The following is a 21,813-nucleotide window of genomic DNA, read 5'->3' as shown; positions in this document are numbered from 1 at the left end:
GGTCTCCCCATGCGCCCCAGCCCACCCCTCTTTGAGCGTCCAGTGGACAAAGGTCCCTCCTTCACCTCTGAAGGTTTGAGATAAACCTGCATGTGGGAGGCACCATCTCAGAAGGAATATCTTCCAGGAGCTGCAGGAGTTTTGCTCTACGTAGGGGCAGTATTCTAACTGTTCACCCCAAATCTCACTTTCTTAACAAATAGCCTGGTTATTTTTACAAAGTGGTTCTGGTCCTTGTCAGCCATGTCGGCCTTCTAAGCACTGCTGGTTCTGGACCCTGCCCTGATGGACCCCAAACGGCTCAGAGTGTTCACACAGCACCCTGGTGGCTGGCAGGGAAGGGGCCACGCTGCAGGGGTGTGTCCACTGAAGCTGAGATATACGTGTGGTTTCTGTTCACTGGTGTGTGTTTAAAGAAAATGATCTGCCTTTTTTTTTTTTTTTTTTTTTTGCGGTACGCGGGCCTCTCACTGCCGCGGCCTCCCCCATCGTGGAGCACAGGCTCCGGACGCGCAGGCTCAGCGGCCATGGCCCACGAGCCCAGCCGCTCTGCAGCATGTGGGATCCTCCCAGACCGGGGCACGAACCCGCGTCCCATGCCCCAGCAGGCGGACTCCCAACCACTGCGCCACCAGGGAAGCCCCTGCCTTTTGTTTATTCGCCCCTCAGTCACCGCATGTGGTCAGCACCCTGGGCTGGTATCTGCTCCCCATCCTCCTTGAACAGCCCCACTCAGCCTCACCCCGGGTACTTCACACCCACCTGCCCTTGTGGCCAGCGGCGGCCTGTGTGGCTGGGAGCCCGGTCAGAGGCCGCTGGGGCCGCCTCAGTAGGTGGTGCGTCGAGGGCGCTGGGGACGGCAGCAGGCACCCTGGCGGGCCGCGTGCAGCCGGAGAGATGCCACGTCCCTGCTTCTCTGCAACGAAAAGCAAGCGAGAGCTCACATCTTGGGTCTGCCCCAGAGATGTCGCCCCGAAGGGGCTGCTGTCTCCCTCCTCCATCTGTCCCTTGAGCTCTATGAGGGAGCCAGGCACCTGCCCACAGTCCCCTGCCTGGTCTGTCATCCTTTCTGTCCTTCCTTCCCCTCTGCCAGGGGCTTGGGCTGTGGGCAGTGCTAGCAGTCACAGGTATCAAGTGGTAGCCCTGCATCCGCTGACCTCACCCCGTAATAAGGTGGGCCAGGCAGGGCCCCCAGGCCAGTCCCTGGGCAAAGCTGAGCCATAAGCGCCCCACTTGTTAGGTCTTAAAGGGCGAGAGCCCCACCTGTGGTCTCTGCAACCACCTACCTGAGCTGGAGGGAGGCAGGGAAAAGGATGCAAGTGGGCAGCCTGCTTGTGCCCTTCCCCCAGCCACCTCCCAGCCCTCATCACACCGCCCCCTTCTCTCCTGATATGAGCTTGGCCTGGCTGTCGCCAGTCATTCAGTTACCCTGGGTCTCCTGGAACCAGCTGTGGTGGTGACCAGGGCCTCAGTATCCCACGCTAGTACTCCCTCACTCTCACTCAAAGCTGCCTCATGCATCCCCCCTCCCTACTCGAGGACTGGCGACTCTCTACACGCATGCTCTGGGGACACTGTTCAGTGCTTCTGAGATGGTCAACGTGTGGGAGTTGCTCCGCTGGGGGTGGGACCCACAGCTGGTCTGGGGCTGGACCCATGCACCCCAGGGTGGACCTGAGGCCCCATGCCCACACAGCAGCGACACCAGCTGGTTAAAGCATCCAGGGGCTCTGCCAAGATTGGAGACTGATCCGCAGGGGCCCTGGGAGAGAAGGTGACCAGACCATCTTGACTGCCTAGTTTTCTGGTTCCAGACGTTTCCAACTGTGCCCAAGACACAGAGAAAAAAAACTTCCTGTCCTCAAAGTTGTGGCTGCCAAGAGTCCTAAGAGCAATTGACGACAGTTGTCATCAGTGCTCTGGCGTGGATGGGGCTGCCCCTAACCCTCTAGACGTCCCACTAAAGAAGACTCACACCCAGCATCCTGTGAAGACCCAGATGCCCGTGCTGAGCCCACTCTCATGGGCCCTTCAGCACCTCCTTGGAGGACACATACATAATCAGCCTAAATTGGGGGGTGGGGTACACGAGCCAGGCACCCTGGGCTGCTACCCCCACCCTGGCCAGACCTCGGGGCACCTGCCACCCTGTGCGGAGAACACCTTAGGACACGTGTGCAGGCCCCACGCTATGAGAGCCTGGCAGGAGGGCAGACCCCACCGTCAGTGGCTGCCTAAGGGTCCTGCCAATGGCAGTCTGGAAGGCAGCCGCCTAGACCTGCAGGGCCCCCTCATGGTTCCCTAAAGGACACTCCCCTGTAACCCTAAACACCCTTACAGGTAATGACGCCAAGAGGTGTGCTGCTTCCAGAGCTCCCAGCAGATGGAGACGGGGCGGGAGGCAGGGCAGGCAGCGGGAAGGGCAGGAGAGGTCCCCTCCCCCAACACAGGAGTTTCCAGGAGGGTCTTCAAGCACCACTCTCAGTGGTGATGGGGCCTGGGGGAGGGTGGGAGGTGGAGGCATGGGCCCGGAGCTTGCTCTCCTGAGCATGGAGCCTGCCACGCGCGTCAGGGGGTGAAGCTCTCTGTGTCAGGCAGACAGAGGTGGCAAGGGGGCTGGGGAGCAGGACAAGCAGGCTCTGAGCGAAAGATGACAGGGTCCCTGTCCTGCCTGTGGTCCACCTCCTGGCAGGAAAACAAGAGGTGGCTCAGGGCTTGCCTCGTCACCATTTCAGCTGGGTCCAAATGTCAGCAGGCTGGGGTGGGGAACCCGCAAAGAAGAGCTCAGGCCCTTTTGGAACCTCAGGGACCACTGGCATAGCCATGGTGGCTTAGGAGGAGCAAAAGCAAGTTAGCAGCAGGTGGGAGATCCACCTGCCCCACCTGTTCCCCATGCATGTGGGTGGGGCCGCCAAGCTTTCCCTGCAACGCACGCAAGGCCAGCATGCTCAGCCCCAGGACAAGTGGGTGTGGACCAGGAAGTGGCTGATTACCACATATCCGTGGGAGCACATCTGTGGTCCCAGTTCAAGAGGGACGGACCTTCCCACTCTGCCAGCCCTGCAAGTCACCGTGGGCAGGAGAGCCTGCTGGGGACCATGCTTTCTCACTCAGCGCCATCTGGAGCTCCCAGGGGTAGGAACTTCTTAGGCTCCAACAACTCCAGAGGGAAGCGGAGGCCATGAGCCCAACAGATGGATGGATGATGTCCCCTTGCAGCCGCTGCCTTGATTAGAAAGGACAACACCCGGGGCATGGGGCATGCAAGGTGGTGTTCTCACTGGGATGGCGACTGCCAGGTCCAAGCCCCTGCGTCCCAGCAGGGGCCCACTAGCAGCCACTTCGAGCACCCACCACGGGCAGCAGGAACATGGCTACGTGTCAGCTACCGTGCTCTTCACTCCCCAGAAAACCCAAGGTGGGTGGAAGCACTTCCTTCCCATAAAGCTGGTTAAGGCAGGGGACTGGTATGTGCACATGGCCTGCACCGGCAACAACTCAGCCACATCCATGCCACGTCCCACAGGCTCATTCCACCTACTCCTGAGCAGCTTACAAAGTACACCAACAGGCTTCAGAAGGACAGACACGAATGCCCAGTCTCAGAAAATTAGTTTCAAATAGTTAATCTAAACAAATCAAAACTCAAACTGATGAAATAAAGACCACATGGCAGGGGCAGGGAATAAAGGTAGAAGTCGTCATGAATTTATTATTTACACGGTAGTTAAGGACACAAATACAGTGGTCATACAAAAGCGCAGTTCAGAGACTTGGCAACGGATACACAGGTTGATACAGACATTCCAACTATGTTTCCTGCAAGTCAGGATGGGGAGTTAAATAAGGGGGGGACACAACTGTCCACAACCACACTGCTGAGGACTGGGTCAGAGTCCACTTCTCAAATGCCATCTGGCAATTTCAGGTGGAAACCTGGATGCAGAATGTTGGGGCTGCGGCTGCTAACACCTTGCTGGGAAGGGGAAGCCCACCTCTGCAGAAGGCACTGGGCCACAATGAAAGCCCCCAACTCGCTCTGACCCACGCGAGCTCCCTCTGCACTCCCAGAAACACAGCCCGACCTGGCCAAGTGCCCACACCCCAAAACACTTACAGAGTAGCCAGCTCAGGAATCAGAAAGAAGTAAACAGCTGCGTTCTGTGCCATCAGCAGCAGTCAGGGCGTCCTAGGACCAGCATCCCCGTGCTGGGACTTTGGGGGCAGGAAGGGAAAACACAGACGTGGACACCTTTTAGGTGCCTATCTTCCTACGAGTGTCCCAGTTTCCAAACAGAACACACTGCAGGGGGATGATGCGAAGAAAGGTGAAAGTACCTATGAACATATATATTGCACCTCGTTTCCAGAGACGGGGGCGCCTGTCTACCGGCCACCACTACTACCTGGTGCCTCTGCTACTGCAAAGTGAGGGAGAGCGTCTCAGGAAACCACCTGGAGCTGGGCTGCCGCAGAAGGTCTTTCTGGGGAGATTCAGCCCTGCTCTGACTCTTGGCCTCTGTGGGGTCACTATGTCCCAGGGAAAGTCACAAAAGCGGGTGACCCTTCACCCTCCTGGACAATCAGGTCATCAGAGTCACCTGCTTCTTGGCACTTCAGAGTGGATTTCCTTGGGCTCGCTGGCCTTTCTGAGCAACGCTGGCACCCAGGGCAGATACCATGGCCCTTGGTTTTGAGCACATAGATATTAACACAGATTAAGGGCCAATCTGCACTGGTAATATTGACAGCCTACTTAGAAAATCTCCCAGATTCAAAAGCATTGAGGCAACCACCACCAAAATAATCACACACGACTCCACGGAGGGGCCCAAGTCTCTCAGTTTGAAATCCTCTCCCGAGGGATCAGCGACACGACGCGAAGCCACAGCTTCTGCAGTCTTCAGGCTCAGCTTCCTTCTCGCTGCGTCTGGGAAGGTCAGATCGGTGGGCTGCTCTGTGGGGAAGCACCCGCTGCGCCCATGCGTGTAGCCAGCACTTTCTAACTGCTCTGATGATTCAAGAATCCCAGCGGGTCTGCAGTGAGCAGGCATTTCAGTTTACGGTGGGGGAAAGGAGCATGACAGCCAAAACCAGGTTAATGAGGTCACGAGACACACGGCACACACGGACACACACGTTACTTACACACGCGTATACACGTGATAGAATTTCTGATGAGAAAATCCCTTTTCCACAGTGACCACACAACAAACCACGAGACGCAGACCATGGAAACCCACGTGCTCTGCTCCCTGCCTCACTCCTTCTACACGAACTCCACATCAGTGCCTGCTTTAGAATTCTTTAAAGTCAGCATCTTCAAGACCGCAAAAACAGACATGAAAGAAACAATAAAGACAGATTTCTTCACACAGATTTAAGCCAATAATTTTTAGCAAAATGATACAAAACTGTCTTAACCAAGTAGAAGATCGGTAGTTACAGTAGACTCGGCAGGGACATGGGTATGCCACCACAGAGGGGACTGAAAGGCTCTTGAATGGGAGTTTGATTCTCTCTGCAACCATCTCACTGCCTTCGTCCCAGCCCCGCTAGAACCAAGTTCATGGGGGCTCAGTGCAGCCCCTGGCGATGGCAGCGCTTGGAGTCTGTCCGGCTGGGTTTGTGTTTTGTTTCCCCCATGGGCGTCGCTGGGTGGGTGGCCTGGAGAGGTCCCGGTGTTAACATTTCGGTTCTAGACCGGGGGCGTGTCACTAGTAACAGAGTAGATCAGCCATGCATTGTCTGCCCTCAGCAAAAAGGAGAGTTCTCATCGGTGCACGACAGACTGCAGACCACTGGACGCCACCCGACCGGGAATCTGTCGGAGCCAAAGCACAGGAGAAGGTCAGCGTGAGGCCAGAGGAACGGAGCCGGTTGGCCTTGGGCAGAAAACACCAGTGACAGTGCCCTGGTGGGGAGGGGGCAAATGCCGCCTAGCCCCTCTGGACACGCGCACCCCCAGCTGCTCTGGAAGGTCCTTCGAGTCCAGGATACGTGCAGCAGAAAGAGTGACAGGAAGACGGGGAAGGAAGAGCCATGCAGGCAAGGAGGCTGTGGGGCCGCGAGCTCATGATCAGTCAGACCAGAGTCCAAGCGGGCAAGAGATGCTTGCTCCCAGCCCCCCTTCCTGGAAAGTAGCCTGGTGTTCCAAAAACAGGGACCAGGCCCCAAGCGGGCACTGGGACTCCACGTGGGGCAAGACGTGAAAAGCATTTCCCATCAAGATGTCCCCAAGAGTGCAGTCACGTTACAACTGCAGCTGGTCTCCCACCACAGCACCGAGTGGACAGAAGCTGCAAGCCCTCAGCCGGGAGGAGCCACAAGAGTTGCCACCAAGAGGGGAGCCTGGCTTGGATGCCCAGCCATGCACCAACGGCAGTGAGCGGGTGGCTGTGGCTGATGGGTGAATACAGACGAGAGCGTGGTGGACAAGATGCTAGGCAGAGACCAAGTTCAAAAAGAAAAACAAACGAGGAGGACAGAAATCAGTGCTAAAGGAAGAGAGATGACAAAGCCGGGACAGCAGGGACCATCAGGAGTGTCTCACGCAGCAAGAGTGCAAGAGCCCCTGCCAAGCGCGGCCCCCACAGCCAGCATGACACGACACACGTCCAGCGACCGACCTGGAACCACGCGGCCCCGAACCTTCTGAGGCCCCTGGGGCCACTGGAGCCGAGACTGGGCTCCTGCTCCCCACGCCGGCTCCCAACTGGAGACCACAGCAAAGGCCAAAGGCCAACAGACAGGATTCTGGGGTCACCCCAGACTGGACAGCCCACCACAGCTGCTCTAGAATCCACGTGAGGAGAGGACCTGGGCCAGGGGCCTTGCTCTACCTGGGGCACCTGGCATGCAAGCCCGACCCCCTGCGTGCTCCCTCAGGTCGGCGAGCGGGCGGCAGCTCCCACCCCGCCCGGCGCCTGCTGAGGAGCCCCGCCGTGAGCACACTCACCCAGTGCTGCCTTCCGACGGGGAGACGTGCAGCTACTTGCCGTGATGTTCGAAAGGAATGCTATTCTGAGGTGGGGGGAAAAGACAGCTGTTGGTAAGGGTTACGCTGGCCGGACCAGCACGTGAGGCCCTCCTGTTTCCGCAAGCACTGCCTCGCCTTGCCTCAACCAGGTCCATGACCACTGGCCAGGGCCGCTCGAGGGGACCCAGGGACACAGGAGCTCAGTCTCGCCTCTCGAGAGTGGCCCCTGGACATGCAGCCGCTGCTGCTCCTTGAGGACGGATCTGTCAATGGGGCCAACAAGGGAGACCCTTCCCAACTCTCACGTAGTAAGAAAACTGGATGCCCAGACGGCAGCCCCTCCATCAGCTCTCGGGACCAGCAGCTCCCCAAGGCCTGTGCTTGGCAGGTGGAGAGGACACCACCTCCCTGTGACTAAAGGACTGGACACATTTCCTCACTGACACAAGGAAGAGGACACGGTTGTGGACCTTACTTGGGGCGCAGGAATTAAAACGAGTAAGCCTGAAGGAAAAACTGGCACCACGGACCAGCATCACGTTCTACCAATAGCACTGGATGGAGGAGGCCCTCCTCACAAAGAGAAACATGACAAACAGGTTCATCCACCAGGAGCCCTTCAGTCTTCACATTATTCCAGCTGGAGAGGCCAGATTCGCAGGCCGGGGTCAGGGATGTGGGGACTGTGGTCCCTGGAGAAGCACGTGGGGGCGAGGAGGAACGGCCAGGACAAGCAACACACATGTCACGCCCTCCCACCTCCAGCTGGACAGGGTCGGCAGGGCCCTCCCCCAAGCAGGCGGGCGGCTCTGGGCACTTCTGAGCTGAGGATGAGCTACTCCTTTGCACTCGGTGCATTGGCACAGGACGCAACCTCTCCTCTTCGAGCGGCAAAGAGGAAGTGGGTAGGAAGCAGCCCCCGCCGGGCCACAGGAAGGCCACTCTGTGCACACGTGGGTCTGTGCACACGTGGTGCCGCCCCCTGGACTGGTGTGTCACTGCCCCTACCTGCATCGTATCTTTGCGGGGGAGGGCGATGAATGGAGGCCACAGAGTTGTAAAAGCTGGAGCAACTCTGACCACGCCCTTGGTGGACAAGAGCCTTTCAGAGTCTCTTAGGAAGAGCGCCTGGAGGATGACCAGAAAAACCCAAAGGACCGAGCTGTCCCCAGGATGGAGGCCCCCGGGGACACGCCCTCAGGGGCTTTGTCCTCAACATGAAGATCCTAAGGAAACCCCCAGGGTGACTAGAGTGCTTCTTTTGGGAGAGGATACCCCCAAATCGAATCTCTTCAGAGACTCCCCGCAGTGCTCAGGCCCACATGACACTTCTTTGTATGGAAAGCAGAGAGAGAACCAGAGAACAAAGACACGTGATTTTGAGGACAGACCCTGGAGCTGCGTGTGGTCAACGCTCATGGGTCGGTGGCCTGAGGGGTGGACACAAGCCGGAGAAGAGGCTAGACTAGGACCCATAACTACCCGGCACCCTCAGAACCCTCTACCTCTGCCGTTTCCCTCAACGATCCTCAGAGCAAAAGACATTTTCTTGTGTTAAAAAAAAAAAGTTAAGCCTGTCCCTTCCTTGGTCCTTGATGGCTGAGGTGTTCCAGGGCCCTCAGCCAGGCCCACTTGGCCAGGGGCAGCAAAACACCTTCCAGGACCTGCTCCCAGCTGCTGGCTCATCCGTTCCAGGGCTCATGGAAGAAACACGTTAAGCCCTTTCCGTGTCTTGTGGTCACAGAGGAGGGGTGTGGGGCCGGGAGCCCTAAGAGGCCCAATCTCATCACTCTGGCCAGACCCGCTGAGCCCCACAGTTCAAACGACCTGCGTCTTCAGCCTTTTTGAGAGAAAATTACCATATAAGAACCCATTTCTAGTAGAATTACTAGTAAATTAGAAGTGTTTGCTAAAAATACTATTTCACTTGATTAAAGAAAACTGGTCAGGAGCACTTCCTCTGCCTGGGCACACCTTGCTCCTCTGCCAGGAGACCAGCTGGACACCACAGGACCGAGGTTCTGGGCAATTCTCACAGACCCTGTGCCCTCCTGATCAACGTGCTCAATCCACCACATTCAGCAACAAGCTACACCTACTGCCCAGCAAGCACAGGGGGAGGGCAGGGCGCTAAATGTAAACCTGAGGCATCGTGGTGAAGCAGACGGATGCTGCCCCAGTACCTGGCCAGGACCTGGGCTTCGGCCATTCCTGAACTCACCACCTGCCCACCCAGCAGACGCCACCGGGTAGTCCCGGCCCCCACAGGACCCCTGCCCACCCCCACTGCCCATGGGAGGAGACCCTGAAAGCTAGTTGAGGAAAAACGTCCGCAAGCAGGTAAAGAGCTGCTCTGCTGAGGGAGGCGCGCCAGTGAGACAGAAAAACAGCAAGGAAAGCCAGACGGGGAAGACGACGTGGGTGGAGGAGGCCCCGGGGCCAGGCCCTGCACCTCTGAGCACACTCGCCTTGCCAGAGAGAAGACAAACGTCAGAAGGGGCATCAGAAGACAGGAACGCACAGTACGTCGCCAAGTGCTGGGCATGACACTGCAGAGTGACCGCCGGCAATATGCCACGCCCCACCCCCCCGGGTTCTCTGCTGGGGGAGCACCTGACCAACGAGAACGAGGACAGAGTCCCAAAGGCTGGAGGTGCCCACGACAAACGGCGTGAGCAGGCTGGCGTTTCCAGTCTACCCAGGGAAGACGGCCAAGCCTCCAAAGCTGGCTGGGGGCTGGGGGCCACACGGAGGGCAGCTGGAGAGAAAAGGTCCCGTGGCACATCCCAGCACAATTGCGGGGGTGGGGGCTGGAGGTAGAGCCCTTACCCCACAAAGCTTGTCACAGAGGCTCTCAACCAACGGGCCAAACTGCGAGGGGCACAACATTCCCCCAATGGTTAAAACACCCAAAAATGGGGAGAAAGGAAGGCAGGAAAGAAGGAAAGCCTTCGAAACTATCATCCCACTCTGCCTGGAGCCCGTAAGACCAGACCAAACATGGAGAAGCCAGAGGCCTGCAGCACCCAGCCTGGGTGAGATCAGGCGCCGGCCCGCGGGGCGCATACCTGTGAGGTGGACATGCGGGAGGTATCTTGCCGGCCCGTGAGGTCGGACGAGGAGATGTTGACTGGGGCACCGCGGTGCAGCCGCATACTCACTTTCCGCTCTCTTTCCATGCCGGACACGGGCCTAGGAGAGGTGTTCGCTGGAGGAGAGGGAGACAGGGGCGAGTGTGAGGCCCCTGCAGCCCCACGCTCCAGCACGGGGTCTCTCCTTGGGAACCACGTCTAACAAGGACCCTCGGCTGCCTCGGTGTCGGGCACAGGACAGGCTATTGTACCCTAAGACTAGGCCGGCACCACAGGCTCTGCTGATGCCCCGGGAGCGAAGCACCAGGTGTCCAGTGGGAGGGCAGCCGGGGCCTCTGCCTACAACACTTGTCTCGACAGGCAAGGAAGAGGCTGGAGAGGTTTGTGGTGGAGGATGTCGTGCCGTGAGAAGGACAAGAGGCAAAGCAACAGAGCTCACAGGGAACACAATCCTTCAAGAGGCCAACGTCTGGGAAACACATTCCCGAAGGCACTGTCCCAGGGCGTTCCCTGGACTAACTTCGGAAATAAGAACTGGTCAGAGTAAGGATGCACATGTCTTCACCCATCAGGCACTCCTGCCTAGACCCCACGAGGTCACACACTGGAGTGTCCAGAGCAAGTGACACTCAAAACAGAACCCCCACTGCCTGCAGAGCAGGGGCCGGGGTGCAAGCTACAGCCCCGGGACCACTCACCAGTGTGTGAGGTAGGGGTGAGGGGGGTGGGAGGAGCCACCTCCTGTGTCCCCCTCAGCCGGCCCGAGGCCGTGGAAGGGAGGCCGCGTGTGGCTGGATTTCTGGAGTGTCTCAACCGCTCCTCTCGGTCCCGGCGTTCCCGCTCAGCATCGTCAGCCGCCCGGCTGGCTCCCTACAGAGGAAAGAGGGCGAGACCAGAACTGAACTGGGTTTGGTGAAAAACCACCTGAGGCACTTGGCTGCCACTCGAGAAAACACAGGGGCGTGTGGGACAGTCTGCCCGCAAAGCCGTCCACAGCCTCGCAGCAAGCCAGGCGCTCTTCCCTCTGGGTCCACGCATGGCCTGTCCCACAACCGTGGGAGAGCAGAACCAGGCTTCTCAGTCTCCTCTTCCCAGCACAGCAGAGGAAACCCCCACCCCATCGCCTCAGCACCCCCTCAGAACCCAGACACCAACGGCACCTCGCGGCCCTCTTCTCTGTGACCATTCACACGGGGATGGGAACCAGCCCAGGTCAGAGGTGGCCCAATGCGGCGACAGTTGGGGGAGTCTGCAAGGCAGGTGGGAGGGACAGCATTTGGTTGGCTGAGGGGTCCAACTGGAGCCCAGACGCCCGGGCCAGGCCCATGTCCTGTTGGTGCACTTGAAATAAGGAGGCCAGCAGCCAGGCTCATCCCGGGGGGCCATGTGGTGGGTACCGCCTAAGCTAAGCTAGTTACTCCCAGAACAAACAGCTAGTTACACTTTCAGTGAATATCACACCAGAAGCACGGGGACATTTGATTTTAAGTGGTAACGCTAAGATACCTGCCCTAGTAGAGGTCACATCCTAATTACCAGCGCTGTAAGGCAAGAGTCTGAAAACTGCAGCCCACGGGCCAAATGCAGCCACACCTGATCCTGCAAATACGGTTTTCTTGGCACAGTCACACCCACTCACTGCCGCACTGCTTGGGCAGCTCTCCAGTTACAACACAGAGTTGAGTGGTCGCACCGCTGTGCTGACGGCAAAGTTAAAATTATTGACTGTCTGGTCCTTTACAGAAGAGATTTGCTGAGCCCCTCGGAGGGATGACAATGTTAGAACAAAGAACTTATTAAAGTGGCTCTGGCAGGAGGCCCACCCTGATGTCCAGACTCCAGTAACCTGCGGCACCACTCCCAAAGGCTGTCCTTCGAAGGCCATCCTAACAGAGGGGCCTGGCACCAGGATGGCATGGGCGAGGTCCAGGGCAGGCTGGCTCTGCGGGCTGGCCCCCGCTCTGGGAGGCTGCAGCCCCCCACCCCTACCTGGTCCCTGTGTGAACACCCCTGCACCTGTTAAGGTCACGGGACAAGGCTTCCTGTTTTGCACCCTCTGAAGAGGAGGCTCTGCTCCTCCATCAGATTTTGTCACCCTAGAAACCAGCCCATTTTTGTTTTAAGCTCATAGAACACATTTTTAATGAAAGAGAAAGTGGAAATCAAAAAAAAACTGGAATTCTGGCCGTAGTGTTGGAGATTAAACAAACTCACACAACAGATTCAGGGACAGGCGGCCTGTTTTAGAGAGGAAAACGAATTAAAGTTCAAGCCCCTCCACCCCCAGCCCCCGCAGTGTGCGTGCACACAACACAGGCTCACACTTAATGAACGAACTGGGTGACAAAGGAAATCAACTGTAAGTCTAGCTCATCACAAGGCCAAACGCAGACCTAACACACAGCGCCTCCCAGGCCACCCACCCCCTCGGAGGCCGGGCCTCGGCACAGCCTGGTAGGGGGAGGAGGAGGGAAGTCTTCACCCAACCCGGCGACAGCCACACCCCGTTGACAAGGAACTCACAAGCCAGAGCAGCCACAATGTCCTTAGGATGGATGATGATGATGATAAAATGACCTCAGCATCCTAAGTAAGAACCTTGGTCTGGGCAGACCTGCACTGTGGACATACCTCAGGCCCAGGAACCTCACAGCCCCGTTGCAGCCTTGAGGTGCCTTCTTCACTTGCCAACAGGCATCTGGCTTCTCAGAACCCCGCGTGCTCCCCGTGTGGCAGCCATGCATCCTGAAGCCCCACCCCGTGTAGCTCCCAGGAAGGGACGGCAGCAGCTAGTGGCCTTCTGCTGACCGGCATGCCCCTTCCACGCTGAGCAGTCAGTGAGCTGGGGGCGCACTTACGAATTTGAGCATGTTCCAGTCGAACACGTAGTCATAGGAGAAACCCTGGCGATGGAACAGGTTCCTGAAGAGCTGTCTCAGGTATGAGTAGTCAGGCTTATCGTCAAAACGCAAGGAACGGCAAAAATTCAGGTACGTGGCGAATTCAGCTGTAAAACACCATGAAACTCAGAGGTAACCGGCAGTACCCCTGACTGGGAGCCAGCATGGCGTCTGTCCACAAAACCCTTGACCACTCCCAGCCACCCAAACAGAGGGTGTGAAAGCTGGAACCTGAAACACCGAGCATGCTTTGAGGAAAGAGGCTGAGAAAACTGAGCACACAGAGCATAAAAGAGTTTCATCTGAGGCATTTATCACAGGGGCAGTCCCACAAAAACAAAAGGAAAACTCCCTGAGTTTTACGGCTCAGGAAGGTAGAGGAGCGCCAGGGACAGAAGGTTGAGGCCAGTTAAAGGGCAGGCCACCTGCTCACTCTTCACCTCCCCAACCATGCAGGACATCAGTGGGGCCTTAGCAGCCAGCCTCTGGGGGACTTCCCTGGTCCCTTTCCCAGAGCCTCACAGGCCCCCATCCTCCCACAGAAACACAGGGTTGGCTTGCTGTCCACCTGAGGACACTCACAAGGGTAGCCTTTACACAACACCTCAATGGGAGTGGACATCTTCTTCTCACTGATCCTCTCATACTTCTGCCTCTTGGTAGCAGCCTTCAGGCCCTGCCAGGGCAGCGAGCCCAGGTTGAAGTACATGAGCACGTAGCCCAGAGACTCCAGGTCGTCCCTTCGAGATTGTTCTGGGGAGAGAGGACAGTGGGTCAAAGCGGCAAACACCCCGCTTCCTGGGGATGAACTCAGAGCCACAGGGAAGGACACCTGGATTCCTTGTTTCAGCACAAGTGCCCCTGCTGTGCTGTTCAGAGACGCACCGCCACCTATCAGGAGGCCCCAACACGTGCCTGTCTCCCCACATCCCACAAGGTAAGGTCTCCAGGCCCGGACACCAGCCTCTGCTACAAAGGTTTGATGCCAGCCTCCACACCCAACATGCTAACCACCCTCAGGGCCCCCAGGAGGCTGTAGGACAGCCGGGCCTGTGGCCGGGGCAGGAGGGCTCACCGATGCCGAGGTGCGTGTTGATGGAGGCATACCGCGCCGTCCCGGTGAGGTTCTTGTTCTCGCGGTAGGGGATGTGCTGGTGGGTGCGGGCGTCCCTGTACTTCTTGGCCAGCCCGAAGTCGATGATGTAGACCAGGTTGCCCTTCTTGCCTAGCCCCATGAGGAAGTTGTCCGGCTTCACGTCTCGGTGAATGAAGTTCTTCGAGTGAATGTACTCAATACGACTAATCTGCAGGTGGAGAAGCAAGGGTGAGAGGTTGAACCCCAGGCAGTAGCCTGGCGGAGGGAACCCGGGGAACTCAGGCCCACACGCAGATGCACCCTGCCCGCCAAGGGTCACTATCTTTCACAGTTAACGAGCTTCCATGTTCTCCCTGTGCACTAACAGCACAGCCCTGAAGGCCTCATCAGACTGATGAATCTAACCGAGCTTGTGCTGAGCACGCAGGCTGCCCTTCACTTGAGAAAAATGAAGTCTTACCATTTGGTCAGCAAGGAGCAGGACGGTTTTGAGACTGAACTTCCTAGAGCAAAAGTTGAAGAGGTCTTCCAGGCTGGGTCCTAACAGCTCCATCACCATGACGTTGTAGTCCCCCTCAGCCCCACACCACCGGATGGTGGGGATGCCCACTGCAAGAGAGCCCATGTCAGTCTGCCTCCCACGCACCTGCACTGAGGGCACCTGTGCCCACGACGCCAGCAGAGGACTGGGCAGGAGCAGTCAGAGGGTGGGAGGCCAACTTCACGGAAGGGGTGGGACAAGGGGCTCAGGAGGAGGAGCTGCGCTCCCTTCCATGCCCCCAGTCTTCCCGTAACTGACATCCTGCATCAGTGCGATGCTTAATTAGTGCTGATACACCGTCATTAACTAAGGTCCACACTATTCAGGTTTCCTCAGTTTTAACCTCATGCCTCCTGCTACTCCAGGACCTGTCTTGGACCCCACATGACATTTACTCACCACATCTCCTCTGGCTGCTCTTGGCCGGGATGGTCTCTCAGACTTTCCTGGTTTGAATGACCCCAATGGTTTGGAGGAGGGCTGGGCAGGGGTGTGCAGACTGTCCCTCTGCTGGTTTGCCTGATTTTTTCTCGTTATTACTCTGGGCTTGGGGGAGGGAGACCACAGAGGGAAAGTGCCCTTCCCACCACATCCTGTCAGGGTCTGTGCTCTCAACACGACTCCTCACCGTGGCTGTGCCCTTAGTCACCTGGCTGAGGTGTGCCTGTCAGGTGTCTCTGCTGGGGAGTTCCTCTCTCTCCCCTTTCCATCCTGTTCTCTCTGCGGGGACGTCACCACGTGCAGCCCACACTTAAGGGGGGGTTTGGGCTCCCTCCCGGAGGGCACAGCCATTTATATATATGACTTGGAATGCTTCCACACAGATTTGTCTCTTCTCCCCGTTTACTTATTCGGTATTTTTTCCTATCAGTACGGACCCATGAGTGTCTATTTTATACTCTGGTCTGTACTCCAACACTATGTCACTCATTCTGTTGCTCCAAGCATCCCAGCCTTTGTTGCTCCTCCGTGGCTCCTGTGGCCCTTTAACACCCCATCACTGCAGGCTCTGTTTGTTTTGAGCACTGCCTTCCTTTCTGGCACTATAAGATCCTAAACAGGGCTTCCCTGGTGGCGCAGTGGTTGAGGGTCCGCCTGCCGATGCAGGGGACACGGGTTCGTGTCCCGGTCCGGGAGGATCCCGCATGCCGCGGAGCGGCTGGGCCCGTGAGCCATGGCCGCTGGGCCTGCGCGTCCGGAGCCTGTGCTCCGCAGTGGGAGAGGCCACAGCAGTGAGAGGCCCGCGTACCGCAAAAACAAACAAACAAACAAAAAAACCAAAAAAAAAAAAAAAGATCCTAAACAGTTTTAGTTTTGATATCAACGGGGCAAGTTTTCATTTTAAAATACATTTGCACATCACGTGAGAACAAATTTAACAAATCGATAGGTTATAAGGCATAATGTAACAAAAGCCTGTGGCCCACCACACAGACCAGGGACATTCCCAGTAATTGCATCTACTTTTACTCCCCTTTCCTCCCACACCTGCACCCCCCAGACAACAAATACACAGGACTGTACCCCTTCCTTGTTTTTAGTAAAGTGAGAGTGTGAGCTATGAAATACTCCACTTGGAGAGGACAGCACACTTCATCTATTCTTCCCTCATCTGCACTGTTTAGGGTTGCTTTCCCCATTATAAACAGTGCTGCTCAATACATTCTTATGTATGTCCGCTGGTGAAAATTCTCACATGTGAAATTCTTGTTCTTAGCTAGTTTCTCCAGGTGTAGACCTAGAAACACAGGGTACAAATTATCTGACTATACAAGATAATGTCAAACTGCTTTCCAAAATAAATAACCCACTTTACAACCCCACCACAAATGAATGAGTTCCCGCTGGATGCAAGGTCTCGTCAGAGCTCTTAATTTCTATCAGTCAAGTGGTAGATGTAAAATGGTGTCTCACTGAACTCTCAATTTGGATCTTTTTTCATTATTTATTGGCATTACATGTTACCTCTTCTCTAAAATGTCTATGCATATCTTTGTCATTTTTTTTCTATCAGGGTGTTTTTTTCCTATTTATAGCAGTTCTTTTATAAATTCTGGCTATTAAACTATTATCTTTTTTATGTGAGGAAAATACCTTTTCTCAGTTAATGACATGTTTTTTATTTTCTTTTGGAGTCTTTTGATGAGAAGAGATACTAAATTTTAACAAACATGAATGTATCAATCTTTTCTTTTAAGAGTAATGTGTTTGGTATCTTACATAAGACACCCTTCCCAAACTCAGTCAGAAAGAGAGGCTTATTATATTAAGAGTACTTCTACTTCCAGCCAAGATGGAGTAATGGGGACCCAATTTACCCTCACATCCACAATAACCAAGAAGAGAAAAGAGAACAAAGAACATACAGAAAGACATAGGTTTTCTAAGACGCTGAACATGAGGCAATGAATGACACTGACACCTGAGACACGATGAGCCCAGACTGCCCAAGTCCTGCCTGAGAGTGTGAGCAGAGAAGCAAAAACTGAGCAGATGAAAGTAGCATCGTCTCATAACTAAGCTGAGGAAGAATTTGAGGATCATTAAAATACCCAGCACACAAGAGGGTAATTCAGTGTCTGGCATCCAAAGATTACCAGATATGCCAGGAAGCAGAAAACGTGATCCACATTGAGATCAACAGAAACTGAGTTAGAATCATTAGAGAAGGGCAATAAAAGTTACTATAAACTATAACTGTATTCCATGTCAAAAGAAGTTAAACAAAGGCACAACATGACAGAGATATAAAAGACCCAAATCGGGCTTCCCTGGTGGCACAGTGGTTGAGAGTCCGCCTGACGATGCAGGGGACACAGGTTCGTGCCCCAGTCCAGGAAGATCCCACATGCCGCAGAGCGGCTGGGCCCGTGAGCCATGGCCGCTGAGCCTGCACGTCTGGAGCCTGTGCTCCGCAACGGGAGAGGCCACAACAGTGAGAGGCCCGTGTACCGCAAAAAAAAAAAAAAAAAAAAAAAGACCCAAATCTAGGGACTTCCCTGGCTGTCCAGTGGTTAACACTCCACGCTTCCAATGCAGGGGGTGTGGGTTTGATCCCTGATCGGAGAACTAAAATTCCACATGCCGCGTGGTGCAGCCAAAAAAAAGAAAAGAAAAGACCCAAATTTAACTTTCAAAGATGAAAACTACAAAGTCTAAGAGGAAAACTACACTGGGTGTGTGATTAACAGCAGACCAGACACTGTAGGAGAAAAAACTCGTGAACTTGAAGGCACAGCAGTAGAAGCTACTGGAAAAGCCAACACGAGCTTCAGAGCTGTGGGACAACATCAAGGTACCCGCCGTCTGTAACTGGAGGAGAGAGGGGAGGAGGGGGACAGAGGACACACTGAAAGAAAGAGCTGAGAAAAACGACCCACAGATTCAGGAAACTCAACAGGCCCCAAGCATAAGTACCATAAAGAGCACAACATTGACATAGCTGACAGTCAAATCGCTCACTAGTGATAATACGAACACCTTGAAAGCAGCCAGAGAAAAAAGACACGTTAGAGCACAGTGGAGGAACATCTTCCAAGTGCTGAGAAAAGAACTGGCAATCTGCCGAAAAACACCTCAGCAGAGACAAAATGAAGACATTTTCAGATACAGAAAGTGTGACGAATCAATCACCAGCACTGTGACATATGTAAAAGGATGTCCTTCAGGCAGGAGGCAAATGATGCCACATGGAAGTCTGGGCCTACAAAAAGGAACGAAGGGGCTTCCCTGGTGGCGCAGTGGTTAAGAGTCTGCCTGCCGATGCATGGGACACGGGTTCGTGCCCCGGTCCGGGAGGATCCCACATGCCACGGAGCGGCTGGGCCCGTGAGCCATGGCCGCTGAGCCTGCGCGTCCAGAGCCTGTGCTCCGCAACGGGGGAGGCCACAACAGTGAGAGGCCTGCGTACCGCAAAAAAAAAAAAAAAACAAAAAAACCCAATAAGAAAAAGGAATGAAAAGCAATGAAAATAACAACATAAGTACATAAAAAATTATTTAAATTTAAAAGATATGACTGCTTAAACAAAAATAACAACGCACTGCAATACTTACAACATGTAAATATAAACACATGACACCATCACGCAGGCAGGTGGGCAGGTGGAAGCCCACAAGGTCAGGTTCCTCTGCATCCTGCTAAAGAGATGACAGACCCTAACCCAACCACTAAAGTAACAACAGAGAGATAGTGACAGAATTCAACAAAGGAGATCATCACAAGAAAAATCATTAAGAAATGTAAAAAATACTTGATTAATCCAAAATAAGGTAAAAAAGGAGGGAAATGAAACAAAGACCAGATGAGACAAAAACTAACAGCAAACCCAATCCTGTCATTAATCACACTGAATGTAAACACCGCAGGTAAGGCACACTTTCTCAGATTAGACAGAAAAGAAAGGACCAGCTATACTGCCCTGCCCACACCAAACACCCTTCAGATACAACTAGGTCACAAGGAGGACAGTGTATCACACCAACATCAGATAAGAGAGCAGAAGGGCTATGTCAGCATCAGACACAGTAGAATGTGTAGAGGAATACTTCCAGGGATATTACCAGTCATCTCACAGTGATAAAGGCATTGACTGATCAAGAAAACATTATTCTAAACATTCACACAGCTAACAAGAGAGCTTCAAAATACATGAGGCAATACTGCAAAGAGACAGAGACAAATCCACAATCTTACTAGAGACGTCCATCATCCCTCTCAGTAGATCATACTTTTTTTCTCAGGTACGCAAGGGGCATTTATCAAGACAAACCACATTCTTGACATAAAACAATAAAGCTAAAAAGGATTCAAGTTATACAATGTATGTTCTCAGAAGACAGTGGAATTCAATTAGAAATAAACAACAGCTCTCTGTAAAATCCCCAAATATCTGGAAGCTAAATAATACAGTTCAAAATAACCCATGGATCAAGGAAGAAATCAAAAGGGGAATCAGCATCTGAACTACATGAAAATGAAAACTTATCAGGATTTGAGATGCTGCTATGGTAGGGGGAAAATTTATAGCCGCGAAATGTCTATACTACAGAAAACAGATCAATGATCTCAGCTTCCACCTTAAGAAAATACTTAATTAAACCCTAAGCAAACAGAAGTGAAATAAAAGATCACAGCAGAAACTAATGAAACAGAAAACAGAGAAACAACAGAGAAAATGACAGAGACCAAAGCTGTTTCTCTGAGAAGATTGTTGATAAATCTCTAATCAGACTGATCAGGGAAAAAAATAGAGAAGGCACAAATTACCAACATCAAGAATGAGAGGGAATTCCCTGGCGGTCCAGTGGTTAGGACTCTGAGCTTTCACTGCCAAGGGCCCAGGTTCGATCGCTGGTCAGGGGAACTAAGATCCCACAAGCCGCATGGCGCGGCCAGGGAAAAAAAAAAAAAAAGAATGAGAGGTAACATCACTGGATTCTACAAATATTAGAAGTCTAGTAGGGAAATGTTATAAACAGCTTTATGCCAATACATTCAATAACTTAGATAAAACAAACAAGTTATGTGAAAGACTCAAACCACCAAAGCCCTTGTATGCTGCTGGTGGGAACTAAGTACAAGCAGTCTGGCAGTTTCTTAAAGAGGAAAAACATTCGCTTACTTTTGGTTCAGCCATTCTACTCCAAGTCACTTACTCAGGAGAGAAAGAAATGAACGTCCATATGAATATCTACACAAAAGTTCATAGCAGCTTTGTGTGGAGTACCTGAAACCTGGAACCAACCCAAATGAACAGGTGCAGGGACAAAGAAACTACCCACACAAGGGAGTACTTCTCAGCAATAAAAAGGAGTAGCCATTGATACACACACAAAATCTCAGAAAAAGAACACACAGTACTACTCCCTGCACAGGAAACTTTGGGAAATGCAAACTAACCTATAGCAACAGAAGCAGATGACAGAGGGCGGGGGTAGAGGAACCACAAAAGGACCCAACAAACTTGAAGGGCGATGGATGTGTTCGCCGCCTTGATTATGGCAATGGTTTCATGAGAGGACACAGGCAAAACTTCTCAAATCACACACTCAAAACACATGCAGTTTGATTCACCTCAATAACGCTGATTTAAACAAATCAAAATGTTTTAGTCTTCCTCTTCACACTGAAGTCACCTGATCCACCTGAAAGTGGAGTTTGGGGTGAGGGGAGGCAGGACTCCCAGAGACCTCAGCACCGCGTGTTCACAAGGCCCCCCACACTGACCGTAACACCTCTTCCTCTGAAGTCAGAGTTCTGTGGCCACGAGGGTCTTTGTGTCCGGAGTGTGGGTGGCACAACACTGCAGGTGACCACACGTGACACTCCAAAGATGGACACAGTCCACACTCACATTTCCCCAACTGCATGTCCAGTAACGTCCTTCAGGCTAGTCCCCCTGCCCAGGGTACAATCTAGGACCATGCACCACCATGTTTAAGTCTAGAACAGTTTTTCAATCTTTCATCACAGAGACATATTTGAAGAGTTCAGGTCAATTTTGAACTGTCCTAAATTTGATTTGCCTGATTGCTGGTTCTGATCACCTGTCAGATGGAAATCTGCCAGATTTCTCCACCAAAAGGTACTTTTCTCTGTTATTGTAAGGTTTTTTTGGCCGCAATGCGGCACACGTGGGATCTCAGTTCCCCAACCTGGGATTGAACCTGGGCCCTCAGCAGTGAAAGAGCAGTCCTAACAACTAGGCCGCCGGGGAATTCCCGTCTTTGTTATTAATAAGTAATCTGTGGATGAAGCTTTGAGGGTAGTGTCAATACTTAAGTTGTACGTTTGCATCCACCTTTGATTACCGTCTAAACCAATCAATAATAAGTGCCCACAAAGTGGTGACTTTCCATTTCTGATTGTTCCTTCTGCCTCTCTGTGAAGCTTAATGTGTGTGTGTGTGTGTGTCATCGTGGACTCAAGAATTCTCCTCCCCTCCTCCATGTGTTATGTAAATTTAAGGATTATTTGTTCTAGTTCTGTGAAAAATGTCATGGGTAATTTGATAGGGACCACATTCACTCTGTAGATTGCTTTGGGTAGTATGGCCATTTTAATGATATTCATTCTTCCAATCCAAGAGCATGGTGTATCTTTCCATTTCTTTAAATCATCTTCAATTTCCTTTATCAACGTTTTACAGTTCTCAGCATATAAGTCTTTCACCCTCCTTGGTTAGGTTTATTCCTAAGTATTTT

At 53.4% G+C, this 21,813-nt stretch overlaps 1 protein-coding gene across 11 annotated transcripts in view; it reads right to left on the bottom strand.

Moving 5' to 3' along the window:
* CSNK1D (casein kinase 1 delta) overlaps positions 1 to 21,813 on the bottom strand; it is a 38,572-nt gene that overhangs the window by 337 nt on the left and 16,422 nt on the right. For 4 of the 11 annotated variants that reach the window (XM_079904036.1, XM_079904042.1, XM_079904037.1 and 1 more), the window contains 7 exons: positions 14,528 to 14,676; positions 14,047 to 14,275; positions 13,554 to 13,724; positions 12,930 to 13,078; positions 10,770 to 10,941; positions 10,048 to 10,187; positions 763 to 916 (listed from right to left, as the gene is read on the bottom strand). In XM_079904036.1, the coding sequence (XP_079760162.1) occupies positions 827 to 916; positions 10,048 to 10,187; positions 10,770 to 10,941; positions 12,930 to 13,078; positions 13,554 to 13,724; positions 14,047 to 14,275; positions 14,528 to 14,676 (1,100 nt within the window). In that variant the 3' untranslated portion in view covers positions 763 to 826. Of the gene's footprint in view, positions 1 to 762; positions 917 to 3,458; positions 5,825 to 6,958; positions 8,820 to 10,047; positions 10,188 to 10,769; positions 10,942 to 12,929; positions 13,079 to 13,553; positions 13,725 to 14,046; positions 14,276 to 14,527; positions 14,677 to 21,813 lie in introns of those variants that run through there. The other 7 variants (XM_079904043.1, XM_079904046.1, XM_079904040.1 and 4 more) reach the window with 6 other exon arrangements.

Source organism: Stenella coeruleoalba, assembly GCF_951394435.1.
Source record: "Stenella coeruleoalba genome assembly, chromosome: 19".
NCBI lineage: Eukaryota > Metazoa > Chordata > Mammalia > Artiodactyla > Delphinidae > Stenella > Stenella coeruleoalba.
This window is presented reverse-complemented; position numbering and strand designations above follow the sequence as displayed.